Raw genomic sequence first — 13,791 nt, forward strand, 5'->3', positions numbered from 1 at the left:
CTGTCCGTTGAAAGTAAAGTCTAATTAACATTAACTATTTCATTTTAACAAACCGAAGATGAGAAAATTTCAAAACGATGAAAGATTTAGCGTGGAATGGAAGTGATTGGTCCATTGTCCTGTTAGCGTCTCTCGAAGACAAATTTGTTTAATTTACGAAACTGAACGACGTACTTTGCAGGACGTTCAACGATTAGGATAACTGGGGAAAACAGTGTTCTTAAACGAGTTTATGACGAAATTGCGCAATCGGAACCTGCTGTACTCAAGCGTCACGCCGCAAATAAAATCCCAACGACTTTATTCTGCGCAGGTAAAAACTTCCAGCCTTCCGAACTACGGAACGCCACGGCAGATGACCGGCTTCCGGACGCCGAGTCTTCCCCGTCGACTTGGGGTGAAAATGGGGACCAGGGCTATCTACAGCAGTCTTCAGCGGGATCCCAACCTTGCCGACGTTACCAGCGACTTGGAGTCGTTATCGCTCAAGTCCGATACAACGTCGTCTGCTCAGTCGGCATCCGCTGACTCACCGCTACCGGAAGCATACGTACTCAGTAAGTATATGTCGATCTGATTCGTAAGGAGATGTTGCGTTACCCCGTATCGACCACCCCTACGAACCGAGTAAAATTGGCACCATTTTAACTACGGAACCTTATACGAATATTTAAAAATTATTTCCCCTTACGAATACATTTACTAGTATTATTTTTGCGTAAGACATATATATATATTTTTTTTTAATATTTGCGTTCAGCATTTCTAACTGCAATGTTTCTAGGTCTACGATACATATGATAATATTTTCTGATCATGTTCAAACTGGTGACACTATACGCGATCGGTAAAAACTGATAGATAACATCGTCTTAACCATGTATATGCTTGTACACATGCAATGGCGTTACGCTGCATATATATGTATATACGATAACGCGACACTAACCACGATCAATTACGAAGAGGTCAGTGATCTGACTCAGTCATGAGTTCAGCTGACCTGACTTACGAAAGTATATGACTATACGTACCTATGCAGAGATCACAGTTGGAGTTTGGATGGTTCCTATTTTGAGAGAACTGATGGTGCTGTTTAATCGCGGAAATGAAGTATTGGAATGGTTGAAATCGTGTTGAAATCATTGGAAAACGAAACATCATAGGGTGTGATTTTAGGAGTTTTTGGGAATTTCGTGAAATGGATATCGTGTCAACTCGCAAAAATCATGTGATTAATGAAAATCATCAACTCAGAATTTGTATGGAACACTGTCCTTCATTTGGTCCAAAGAAACTTCTTGATGAAAAACTAGTATGGCTTTTGTATTGCTTTTACAGTGTTCTTTTCCAAGCAGCTGCTAGGCATGAGCAATAGACGAATCTGTGTGATTCAATTTGTAAAACAAAATATATACTGAAAGCTTGGTCAGCCCTTCATTAGCGATACAAGCTGTTGATAAATTCTGGAGTTTGATTATAAAAGCGTTCGGTTTTCCGGATCAATCTTTCAAGAGTACAAACATCACACCTTCTACATAATTTTTATGCCTGACACATCGCAACTTATACTTTCCTCGGTTATTTTGTTTCACTGGATGTTTGGGTTCATTTCGATCTTAATTGAGACGTAACATAATAATTTGTTTAGATCTCTTCAATTATTTATAACAACAATAATTATCATTTTACCGTCAAAATAGTAAACATGTCAGATCAATATCTTAAATTTAAATGCTTAACTTATTTCTTTTAAATTGCAGAGTTCTATTTAAGCTTTCTTTACAGTACCACGTAACATTGTTTACGTTTTCTAGATCAACCTCTTGATCGTTTATTCGTCTGTCAATTTGAAAATCTGTACATCTTTACATCAATTGTATTTCATATTCTACGATCTATTCTCACAATCAGACCGACTTTCGAGTGAATGGATCGGTCAAGTTTTGCACGCTTACTTTCCAGACCCGTTTTCCTCTTCCCGTTCGTTTTCTCCTCTCCTACTTAACCGTAACCCCCTCGCGATATATATCGTCGTCCACATCTTATCTCAGATCTTTATCCTCGTGCACGAACAGACGCGGATATCAGATCGGACGACGAAACGTTCCGGGTTCCCATTGACGAGACGATGTCCGCCTCACTCATGGCCAGGCTGGACGAGCTGTCCTTCGCCGAGGAACGAATCCTCCACTCGATACAGCTCGAACGAGGCCACGGGGGCAGCATAGGACTCCAAGTTACCGAGGGCAATGATGGAGGCGTCTACGTCCAGGCGGTTTCCGTTGGAGGGTCTGCGGACATGGCCGGAAATGTGAACAAAGGTTTGTATTAATTACGCAGAAGACTCGTCGTGAATGTTCGTAAAATCATGGGTTCTCTTTCTGTCCCGAAGGAGATCGAATTGTCGCAATAAACGGGCAGAGCCTCCTCAGTCTCCGCTATGAAGAAGCCTTAAAGATGCTCCAGAGTTCCGCGGAGACGGTGGATCTTGTTTTATCGCAGATCGTCTCCCGCGCAAATCCAGATTCTCATCGACGAGGACCAATTGAGAACAATTACTTACAGTAAGGAAAATTGCATCCTTTGTAATTACTTCATCCGCCTTCAAGATTTTGCTTTGATTTTACAATATTTTCGTTTGTTATATTTACTCTCCTTTTTTCCGCCTGTCACGTATCGGATTAGGCGTTTTGAATTCGGCAGCAATAAGTCTGATCAGAGCCAGACATCGAAAGAGAAATCTGCCATTAGGAATTTTACAGTTGCGATGCAGAATTTTTAAATATCTACATCATGTACAGTGAAACCTCGGTTATATACCGGGACAATCTCTTGAAACTTGAATATGAACTGCGCATGCGCCAAATATTTCAATTCTCATTGGTCGGCGAAATCTTCCCACCGCAATATTCTTGTCTGCGATGCAGGCGGGCCAACTTGCACAAAATGTGTACGTTTCAGTTTTCAAAGAGCATAAGCGTTAAATTCCGACCGTTCTTTGAAGAATCAATTCTCCGGCCCCAACAACAAATGCTTAACAAACCTTTTCGATTCACTACCTCAATTATTTAAGATTCTAACCTCGAAAATTCGTATCAATTACATCGCCGCCAGAAACAGTTTGACAGCTGAAACTCGGGTTGGCCAGCCTGCGCGAACAGCCGATAAAACTCGCGCATGCGCGGTTGATTTTCAAGTTTCACAAGATTGTCCCGGTATATGCCTATTGTTATTTCAAACACGTTCTGAAATGTTCAGGTCAGCCCTCATCTACGAAAAGATGATTTTTATTTATACCGTCATGGATTAACACTAACCCTTCGAGTATACACCAATTTTTTTCAAACATGGAGAACAATTTGGGTCAAATCGACTTTGTTTCATTGTTGATGTGCTACCATTTCAAATATACGAGTCCGATATACCTAAGAAATTCAGTGGTCTACCTTGACTATCTTAGAATGTCACAGAGTACCTTATTTTAAAAGTATAAATATAGGTTGTAAATAGAAAGAAAAAAAATCCGGGAAAAGAGAAATTTTTGAACAATTACTGTTTTAGCAGACAAAGGTATAGGTCAGAGAGACCCAGTATGTTCTCAAAGGGTTAACCTAGCGCGCGCTGCGATGAAATGCTCAAATTGATAATATTAGTCGATTTCGCTAGGATGAATTAAATGAATAGATGATGCCTGTAAAACCACTGAAAATTATAAATATTTCATTTTTCAACCACGAAGGTTTAGAATGTTTAGCTATTTTACTTTAAAGTTATTCTCACTCATCATCAATATTGCGACATCCCTTGAACAACGTATAACTGAAGGTACACTGTAGTCAAAGTTGAGGGGTTTCCAATGATGGGACGCTAATCGATCGAACTAACTTGTTTTTTCCCCAAATTATTCGCATGTGCAGGAACATCAGGTTCGACATGGCCTCGGAACTGGACTCGACGAACACGATGGCTACAAAGTGGTTGGGTCAGAGAACCACACACGAAGTGGGATCTGTGCAGAACACATCAAGCGCTTACAGCAGCGCCTCGTCCAGTGCGATGGGGAATCACCGTGGGATGAACACCCACTACCTTACCGACGTCATCGGCGACGATGAACTGAACTCGGCCAGCATACTCCTCGGCATCGAGGACTTTGACCTGAGCCGTACTAGTCGCCAGGTCTTCATATAATAATTGAGACTGAACGCGTGCCGCAGTACAAGGTGAGATTAACAAGATTTTGTTTCTATCCTGCGTCCTACTTATCTGAATACTCCTTTTGTCAATGGCAGAAATACCATATTCTAGGATCAACTATTTCGAAATTGATTGTCTATTTGACGAATAGAAAAGACTGTGTCAATCTCTCGGCACACTGATCTGGTGACAAACATACTCATTGGGCCAAATGGACGAAAAATATATTAAACAAATGTCATCTTTATATTAAGTTTTTACGCACTGTCCAAGTTTTAACACAACAATCAATCCTTCACCTATTTGACGTAGCTTTGAGTAACGCTTTATCGATCTCAAGTATCGCAAAATTATATTATATTCGAACACTGTAAGGACGGATTATTGAGCAGTCAAAATCCGGCTGTGGCACTTTTCATACAGTTATCGCACGAATCTGTGGCCATAGTAAAATGTGCTTCAAATTTTGTACTAAACGTCTACTTAGGCGCTTGATAAATCACGCTGCTTAACGATCCTTCAATTTTTTTTATTTTAAATTACCCCTCGGTTGGAAATCTGGACCTGTGCCTGAGTACTCTAAAACAGTGGATCATAATTACCGAAGGTAATTAAGCAAAGGCTCCACAGAAATCGATTCACTGGCATCAAAACGTTTAGTCAGAGGTAAAGAAGGTGGACGTAAAGTTAGGACAATGCGGTATGCCCGATTGGTTGCGAGAGGTCAAAGGCAAAGGGCGACGGGAAATTCGGGACGGAAGTTTTCTTTCATCCTATTCATCGCGGGGACAAAGTCACCCGTCGTTAAAGACTCGACTCTGTATAATATATTACATTCCTCCTTCAGACTGAGCTCGACAATTCTATTAGCTCAGCAACTAAGGTGACTGGCTATTCGGAGCTCACTCGCCTTTCTGGACACGCTAATTAAATTACTTTTATCCGTTTAGCGAAGCACTGCTTCGGGCTCTCGGCTCTCCCCTCTCTTTTGTCCACGCGCCATTACCTCTCTGTTATCAGCGGTTATCCAACATCGCGTTATTTGGGGTAGACTCGCTATAAACGCGAATCACAGCTGTGCGAACTTTTTTCGAAAAAAGCCTAACTAACTGATCTTCACGGTTCCCCGTTTGCTTTTGAAATTTATATCTGCAGCAATCCTTCATCGATTAAAATGTCATATTTTTTTTAAACGGAAATTTCAACGATATTCGTTTTTTTTTTTTTTTATACCTCTGTATACAAGGGCATACCTACAATGAAATATGAAACTGTGCCAAAATACCATCAGGCAGATTTAAGCTTCAATCGTTCTTAAATATCGGAAAAATCTTTTTTACTTTAGCGAAATTGCTGATCGATATTTTGGAAAATTAAACAATATTCATTCCTCATTTTAATCCCAGTTTTCGTGAATCGAATGGTTCATCAATCGATACAGACATACATATAAATTGATACAATTCATATCATTTCTAACAGTATTTTATAAAAAAATTGGACTATAAAATGGTGCGACACTCGTTCGTGAATTCACGAATCTGAGAAAATAATTGGCTGCAAGATATTTTTTTAACAGTAAGCCATAGGAAAGAATCCAATCCTGAACATCGTAGTTCGAATTACGTACGTTATTGTGCAAAATTGAGTTACCCCTCGGGGCAGTTTTTCTCTTCTTTCTTTTTCATCTTGTCATAAAAACATCGTAAATCCGAGAAATCGTCGGGGGAATGTCTTTTTCTTTACTTGGCGTCGTGAAGATTTCTGTACAAGACGCGGATGACATCTATTAAGACTTCGTCGTGAGATAAACATTTCGAGATCTTTTTTGACCTCACGGCATGTAAAGATGTCCAAATCCGATAATCTCGGATTTGTTTGATATGTGAGCGATGAACCAGTTGTCATCAGGAACGTGAATACTCTGAGCTCGCAATGCCATTGTTATCCGTTGGCACGAATGTGTTAATCGTATTTTCATCAGGGTGTGAAATTTTTTAACGTGTGTAACCTTTCGTCAAAATTTATATCGATTTTTGACGACCATTTCATCGCGATGAGCACGTCAGGGATAAAAATTAGCTAGGAAAGAGAAAATTGGACGCTTATTAACTGAGATTTTTTAACTTAATATCGAATTTGATTGGTTTCACCCTCCAATTTTTCAAGACGTTAAGCCTGGCAGCATCCGTAAGACGGAATCGATTTTCTTATAATGAGACCTCTAAATTCCTTTTGAAAGCAGTATAATTTGTTCTTTTCTCCCCCTGTGGAATTTTTCCTCACAAAGTCTGCGTAGCTCAGAAAAATATTTCTGCAGAATTGGAATTTCGGCAAGAAAGGTCGCACAGGTATAACAGAGGATATGACATAAGAAGTTCCGCGTGATCTTTTATCTGGTGAATTTCTCTGATATGTATATATGTTTTGAAAAATCTTGCGACTTTGAAACGACACAATGGGTATGTATTTCCTTCGAAACAATTTCGCGAACTCTTGCAACTGTTGATTTGTCACGTGAACTAATTTAATTGCGATGAAATTCAAAAGATCGAGTCAATTTTTTTCATGAATCTAAAAAATGAACGGAATGTCAAAAATACTTTTCTACAAATGTGACACGTGTGAAAAGAAAAAGCATTTCGTTTTTGATTGTGAAATTGCAACGACTGCAACTTCTTAGCATGAATAAAAATTATGCAGAAAAAAAACATAGATCTCTACGAGCAATTCGCAGGTTTTCGAAATGACGAGTTCAACACGTTACGCGTTCACTCGATACTTTGATGTAGAATAAGCCTCGCACCATTCTACATGGTTATTAGAAAAAACATGCCTCAAAATGTGTAAATATTTTTATAAAACAAGTCAGCGGTTGAAATTCTGAAATTTGTTCGGAACAACTATTATGCGCTTTTCTGGTAAATTCATCACAGAATTCGTTTCACGAGAAGTTTGAAGTTCCGAATGAATTTTCCGTAGAAATGAACCACCTTTCTCGACTGAATCAAAGCACGTGAGAACAGCGTCAGGAAGAGTTTGAACGCTTGTGTAATAATGACTATTGACCGCGGAGCGAACGGATGGCGAGGGGCACGCGGAGCTTTGGCGGATGTCACTCGTAGGGAATCAGTGGCAGTGTGTTCCGTTGGTCGAAGCTCTCGAGTGCCATATCCTGGTGCTCATATTCCGCGTCAACCGCGTGCCGGTTTATAATATCTACGTGTCAATCCCGCAGAAATACCCGATTTCCGCCACTTTCTGCTGGACTACATCATCCTGAGACCATGAAAGACAGTGAGTTGAATCATTGAGACACGTAAATCTTTCGTAAGAACCCTTTGCTTCGCAACACTTGTGACGTAAACAAGAGCTACGGTGTGTTTTCTCCTTGAAACTGTTGACAAGTTACTCTGATTTAGTATTCGAACATATAAACGGATTTGTCTGAGATACGGAGAAAAATTTCTGTGCTTATTGGGGAAATGATCCCGGTGAAATAAATCTTTGGTTGTAAATTCATTTCCGTTATATGCGTGTAAAATATTTTTTTTCAATTTCGAAGAGAATTCACTCGCGAATAGGTAAATTTTCATTCTGTTTGAATTCGGACTGAGTTATTTGCGTCAGGTATCTTTTTCATGTGTCCAAAATATTTCTACAGTTACAGAGTACTGAGTGAAACTTACGAGAGATGCAGTTTTTAAACAATCCTATCTCTCATTATATTTTTGTACAAAATTGATGACAATTCATCTTTGCTAGAGTCTGGGTCAGTTTTTGTCGTGATTCTATTTTAATTTGTCACTTTTCAACTTCCAACGATTCTCGTTATTAAAGGTTAACCATTACCAACTTGTGTGGACTTTTATTTTCATGATATCGCGAACTGTAAATTTTAAGAAATATGGAAGCATTTAAAATTCATTTTTCTACACTTTCAAAGTTTTTCAATAAATTTGACGGTCTTCGTAAGGTTTCCAAAGATGTGCAAAGTCTGAATCAAATTCTGTAGCGTTTCGTTGATATTTGAAACACACACTTTTGAAATTCGACTGAAGTACTCTAACCGTGAAATTCTGTTTGGCACTTGGAAAAGGCAATTTTTTCCATAAATTCAGTTTTATTTTGTACGTGTCCCTTTAATTCAAATATCGTTCGCCGGTTCTTTTTTTTCCTTCAAGGCAACGTTCTTCTGTAGAGAAATTTCCCGTTGCGAAAAGCTACGAAGAAATGCTAAAAATACGAGGAAAAGTGTTTTATTCTCATTCGTTGCGAAAATATAGGAATAACAATTCTTGTTTTATTTATATGTATGAATACGTTAGAAATGTGTGGAAATTGAATGAGCAATAACAGTTTCGTTGCTACAGCGCTTCACTTACAGTAGTTTCTACACATAATCGTGTGAAGAAGTATAAATATAACTCTCAGAGTGCCTATATATCATAGTTTGTTTGGCTATTACGCGTTCGCTCATTGGAAATGAACTGACAGATCTACAGGGAACGATACCATTGTCGTAAAGTCAATATTTCCGATCGATACATCTATTTATTTATTACATCTTTTTCCATAACAAAAGTTAAACATCAAGAATTAACAAGCCTTCCAAATTTATTCACCAACCAGTAAATCACTGTCGTCAAATGTGTACGGCAAGAAAACAATGAAGTGGAAAGTTTTGAATTCGGATGAAACGTTTCTGGCATGTCGGTTGATTTGAAGGTGGGAAAAAAAAAAGTTTGTAGGCCACTTCCCGTCATTATTTTTTTCTATTTAACGAGGCTAAGTATCGAGTTCAGACAAATATAGCTTTGATTTTATGGAAACCCTATGTTCCATATACCTACTACAAGAAATAAACACCGAATTCGTAGCATGCAATACGGTTTTTTCAAATCTCTAATCTTCGAACTGTTGCGAGGGATTCCGAAGCACGCATTGAACTTGAAAAGCATTTGCGTTCCTTTAAGTTTTGGGATAAAAAGTTTTACATGTACGAACCTCTTGAGTATAAATTACCGTGGCTTTCATGGAAATTTTTTGATGGATAAAATTTGGGAAATGAAATATTCTAAACATTATTTACGTAATTTCGTACATACCGACATGTAAAATTCGTTATATCATTAGTTATATTATGTTACGCTATTGAAATCCGCAAGAAGTAATGAAAATGTCGTTCTACAAAATATTTCAGTTTTCATATATGTTGTTCCTATCCGCAATGTTATAAATTAGTTAATATGTAGAATAGAATTTTTACAAATGACAACAATGTGTTTCTAAAATTCAATCTCAAACGACTGATGATGAAGAAGAAACAAGTAAATGAAATTCGAAAATGATATAAACATAATAAATCTCTGCGTTTGCATTGTTTTGATTTCTCCATAAAAGGGCATAGATGGACTTTAAATTTTTTTTAGTGTTTTCCGATTTACTCGAAAGCCGGTTGAGTTAGAAGTCTGAAATTTTGAGGCTCACACTCGTTTATCAATATCTACATGCCCTCGCAGTTAAAATTGAATTTCCGTCGGCGGCACTTTCACCATGCTTATCCCCCCATGCCCTTTCTCTTATTAATACACTATATCCAACAGACTTGTAAATTTCTGATTCCCATCAAATCTCAACTATAAAATAAATTACATGATAATATTTTTTCCTCTGATTAATACCGCGTGCGATGAAGCGACCGAGCAATTCATTCGTAACTCAATTTGGAACCTGCCCAGGATTAAATGTTCAAATTTGATAAAGTCGTTCCTCTTTTTTAAAATTCCAGAGGAGCTCAGGTCAGCCCCACCGATTCCACCGCGGCGATTAAAGCGTAAAACGAAGTCATTCCTCGATCCAACAGCGGGCTCTTCGTCGTCGGCAACAACTCCGGTGCTCCTATCCGAGCGCAGAGTACATCTCCCTCCACCGCCGCCGCCTCCTCGTGGATCTCTTCTGCGAGGAATTCGAGAAACCCTGACAAGATCCGGCTCGCCAGGAAACGGAGAGAAGCAGCGGATCGCAGAAGCGGAAGCACGGGAGCAGCTCTCGACCTTCGGGTCGGCTCTCTGTCGCCCTCTTGCGCGAGGAAACAGCCCTAAGAAGGTCCCAACGACGCGAGGATCGCCGGGGCGTCGTGCTAAGGACAAGGCGAAGGTCTCGCGTCCTAACGAGTATCCACCACTGTTTTTCACCCTCCAGGATTTCCAGGAAGTCATGGCCGACGTCGAGGGCTCCTACAGCCGGACGCTCAGAAACATGACGACCTTCGAGCCAACGCCGAGACCTCGGGACACATCCTTGGGCGTTTCGTCGGACGGCGGTAGTCTTCGGGAGGACCAGGTACTCTTCAGGGTTACGACGACGAGCGTGCCCTTCGAGCGGTGCCGCGGATCGACGTGGGGCGAGACGGGAAACGACCCGAATCACTTCATCTTCGAGGACTACGTCGACAGGCGGCAGATACGCAAGCCTCCCGCGACCAGGCTCATCCTCTTCGGCGACAACACCTTCGACCGTGACGAGGAAGACGAGGACCGCTCGATTTCTACCTCCAGTCGCACGCCGTCAAGGGTTCGATTCCGCATCGATCTGCCTGAAGAAGTCGACGCTGGGAAAGTCACCGAGCTTGACAGTCTTCACAACGTCGAGTCTCTTCCTACGGAGGATTTTGCACCGATTACGGAGAGCGACCTCGCCAAGGACGAGTTCGGCGACGTTCCCTTTGACTCGATACTCTCCGTTGGTCCTTCCGAGGACTCGACCAATTCGTCCAACACCGATTTTCAGACGATCCTGGTCATGGCCGACGTCGAGAAAGTACCGACGGATAGTGCCTTTAGGGATCGGGAGGATGAGGGCTTGGAGAACGAGACACCGAGAAGAGGGACCGATGAATCGACTCCGGAGAATGTCAGGCGGAGTTCATTCCTGATGGACATGCTGCGGGTGAAAGAGGAGTCGAAAGAATGGAGCGCCTGCGAAGTCGTCGCAACGCACCCGAAGGGTTTGATTCCGGGGTGTAGAATCGACGGGGATGAGGTGCGGGCTAGTGCTGCGATCGAAGCGAAAAGTAGACTGCTTGGTGAGCTCTCGAGCAGTTTTAGTGGTATAAGATTGAAACAGCGGGCCGAATCGCGGCTCGGCAGTAATGATGAAGGAGATAAAGAGAGGGCTGGTAGTTTGAATATTGATTCGAAGAAGAAGGATGAGGCGGATGGGAAGTCGAATGTTACGTCGAATTGCAATTTAGATAGTGTCATAGATAGTAAAGTTGTTAAATGTAATGTAAGCGAACAAGAACCAATTGAGGATGAGTCGAGGGTTGTTATACCTCGAAGTGAACCTCGAAATAGCAGCAATTACGACTGTAGTCAAAAGACTGATCAACTTATCGATATTAAATACGTTGATAATATTACCGTACGTGAGGGTGACAAGAAGCAGGAGGCAGAAGACAAGGTTGTTGAATATGCTGAGGGATCGAACGAGAAGAGAGAAAATATGGCGGAGGAATACAAGGACAACGACGATTACGGTAGCAGCGACGTAACGAACAACAATAACGGAAACAAGGTAGAGTTAGAGCCAAGAATTGGCGTCGATAAGTGTGCCATAGTCCTCAAATCTAATAATAATATTAATATTAACAATAACAATAATAATAATAATAATAATAACAAGAATAATAATAATAATAATAACGACAATAACGCCATGACACCCGTAGATGTAAGTACCGACCAATCCAAAAAAGTCTTATCGATAATTCCCGGTAGTGTTAGAAGCTTCGTTAAATTCTACGAAATTCGGGGCGAGACTAGCATCGGTTTTAACGTCAGTGAAAATTGTAAAGATGCTTCCGGCGTTGTGCTGCCGAAGATAAGAGTTGAAGAATTTGGGAAAACCTTGGATATCGAGAGTTCGGGGGAGAAAACAAATTCGAAGAATCTTGTCGAGACGCCGGCTAAGCCGATACAAGTTGAGATAGAGAACGATGTAAAATACACGATCGTTACGAGGAAGCAAATGCGGAAAGATCAGTACAACGGTCCTGCACAGCGCGATCAAAAACCAACGATCGTAAATCAGCCGACTGAACACGTATTCGATAAATCAAACAAACCCATTTCGGACGAAACAGCGACTCCCCGGCAGTGTGGCTTGCCGTTAGTTAAACTTTGTGAAATTGATGAAGAGCGGAGAGAAAAATCTGGAACGAGGTCGTCTGGGTACTCCGAGAAGCCGGCTGAGAGGGTTTCTCAAGAAACATCCAACGCCGCTCCAAGGATCTCGCCAGGAAACCAGGTTGATTATTCATATTCTCTTCTTCGTAATTGTCATTTTTTTCACCGCTAGTATGTACATTATATAGCGTTGTTAGAGAATCGGATCAGTCGTGTATTGTTTGTTTTTTTTTATTTTCGTAAGATAACCCGTGAAATTCAGCACACATCTCCAAGTCTAAGTATCGCATGTACGTAACTGAAGATCAAAATGAATCGATTTGTTTTTGTGGATAAAATTTATTTGACGCTAAATTCGTACAAGAAATATGACTAATTGCTCACTGCCAAACAAAAAATGAATAAAGTTCGTAAAGAAGCTGAAACTCCGAGCCAGAAACGACAGCCAAACATGTTGACGTTGACTAAAAGAAAGGAGTGAAGTCTAAGAATAAAAATTGTATCAAATTTCGTACGAGATCATTTTTAGCATATGACTATTGAAAGCGTCAAACTAGTTCATTGTTTAATTTCAAAGAAGTTTTGAATGTTTTGCAAGAAACAAATTGTGCATTGTGTTAACCGAACAGCAAAAGATTGACGTATTCGAATAATTCGTACGAATACGTAAAATGGAATCTAAAAACTTGCTGGCTTTAACAGAGAAATCTTGGCCAATTGTGCCTAGATAAATGATTCGACGTGATGTCAACTTCACAGTAGGATATAACTTTACCATTTCATTAGAGACGAATTTAATTCTGTTAAAGTTTCCCTTCGCAGTCTCTCCTGTTGTTGAGGTGCCCTTTGTATTTTATGTAAGAGAATGTTGGCTCGCCCTTTGATTTGGCCGGCTACCAATAGCGGTGAAACTTTATGATCCTCGGAAATTGTTCCTCAACTGTTCCCCTGACCCAACGTAACACCCATATTAAATTTCCCAGAAGTTAACACGTCGTTCCTAAATCCCTAGTGGTCACAAGATCGAATCCAATTCTCCCAACAATAATTTGAACTGAAGACGATTTAATTATTATCCAAGAAATTCAACGTTTCTGATTCAATGCCAAAATCACCACGAGTCAGACGTTAACTATAGATCAAAACTATCAGTACCAATTTGAAAGCATTGAACATTAAAAAGAGCTACGTGTCACATATTCGCAGTGAATTCGTTTTACTTTTCCGCAGAGTATAATTTGCGAAGTCACTGTTTGTATTTGGATAAAAAAAATATGTATATATATATATATATATATATATATATATATATATTTAATTCAAATGGATGTCTGGATAAAATGAAACCTACTTTAACTTGCACGCCATCCCAAATTTTTTGCTGACGTAGGTACTTTGATTT

At 40.2% G+C, this 13,791-nt stretch overlaps 1 protein-coding gene across 5 annotated transcripts in view; it reads left to right on the forward strand.

Annotated features, from left to right (window-relative positions):
* Positions 1–10,127, forward strand: part of LOC124211117 (tyrosine-protein phosphatase non-receptor type 13) — a 118,787-nt gene extending 108,660 nt beyond the window's left edge. For all 5 annotated transcript variants that reach the window (XM_046609874.2, XM_069134397.1, XM_046609863.2 and 2 more), the window contains 5 exons: positions 314–557; positions 2,079–2,324; positions 2,396–2,567; positions 3,921–4,226; positions 9,992–10,127. In XM_046609874.2, the coding sequence (XP_046465830.1) occupies positions 314–557; positions 2,079–2,324; positions 2,396–2,567; positions 3,921–4,194 (936 nt within the window). In that variant the 3' untranslated portion in view covers positions 4,195–4,226; positions 9,992–10,127. The remainder of the gene's footprint in view (positions 1–313; positions 558–2,078; positions 2,325–2,395; positions 2,568–3,920; positions 4,227–9,991) is intronic.
* The last annotated feature ends 3,664 nt before the right edge of the window (positions 10,128–13,791 follow it).

The sequence above is a fragment of the Neodiprion pinetum genome, chromosome 1 (genome assembly GCF_021155775.2).
Source record: "Neodiprion pinetum isolate iyNeoPine1 chromosome 1, iyNeoPine1.2, whole genome shotgun sequence".
Classification (NCBI taxonomy): Eukaryota; Metazoa; Arthropoda; class Insecta; order Hymenoptera; family Diprionidae; genus Neodiprion; species Neodiprion pinetum.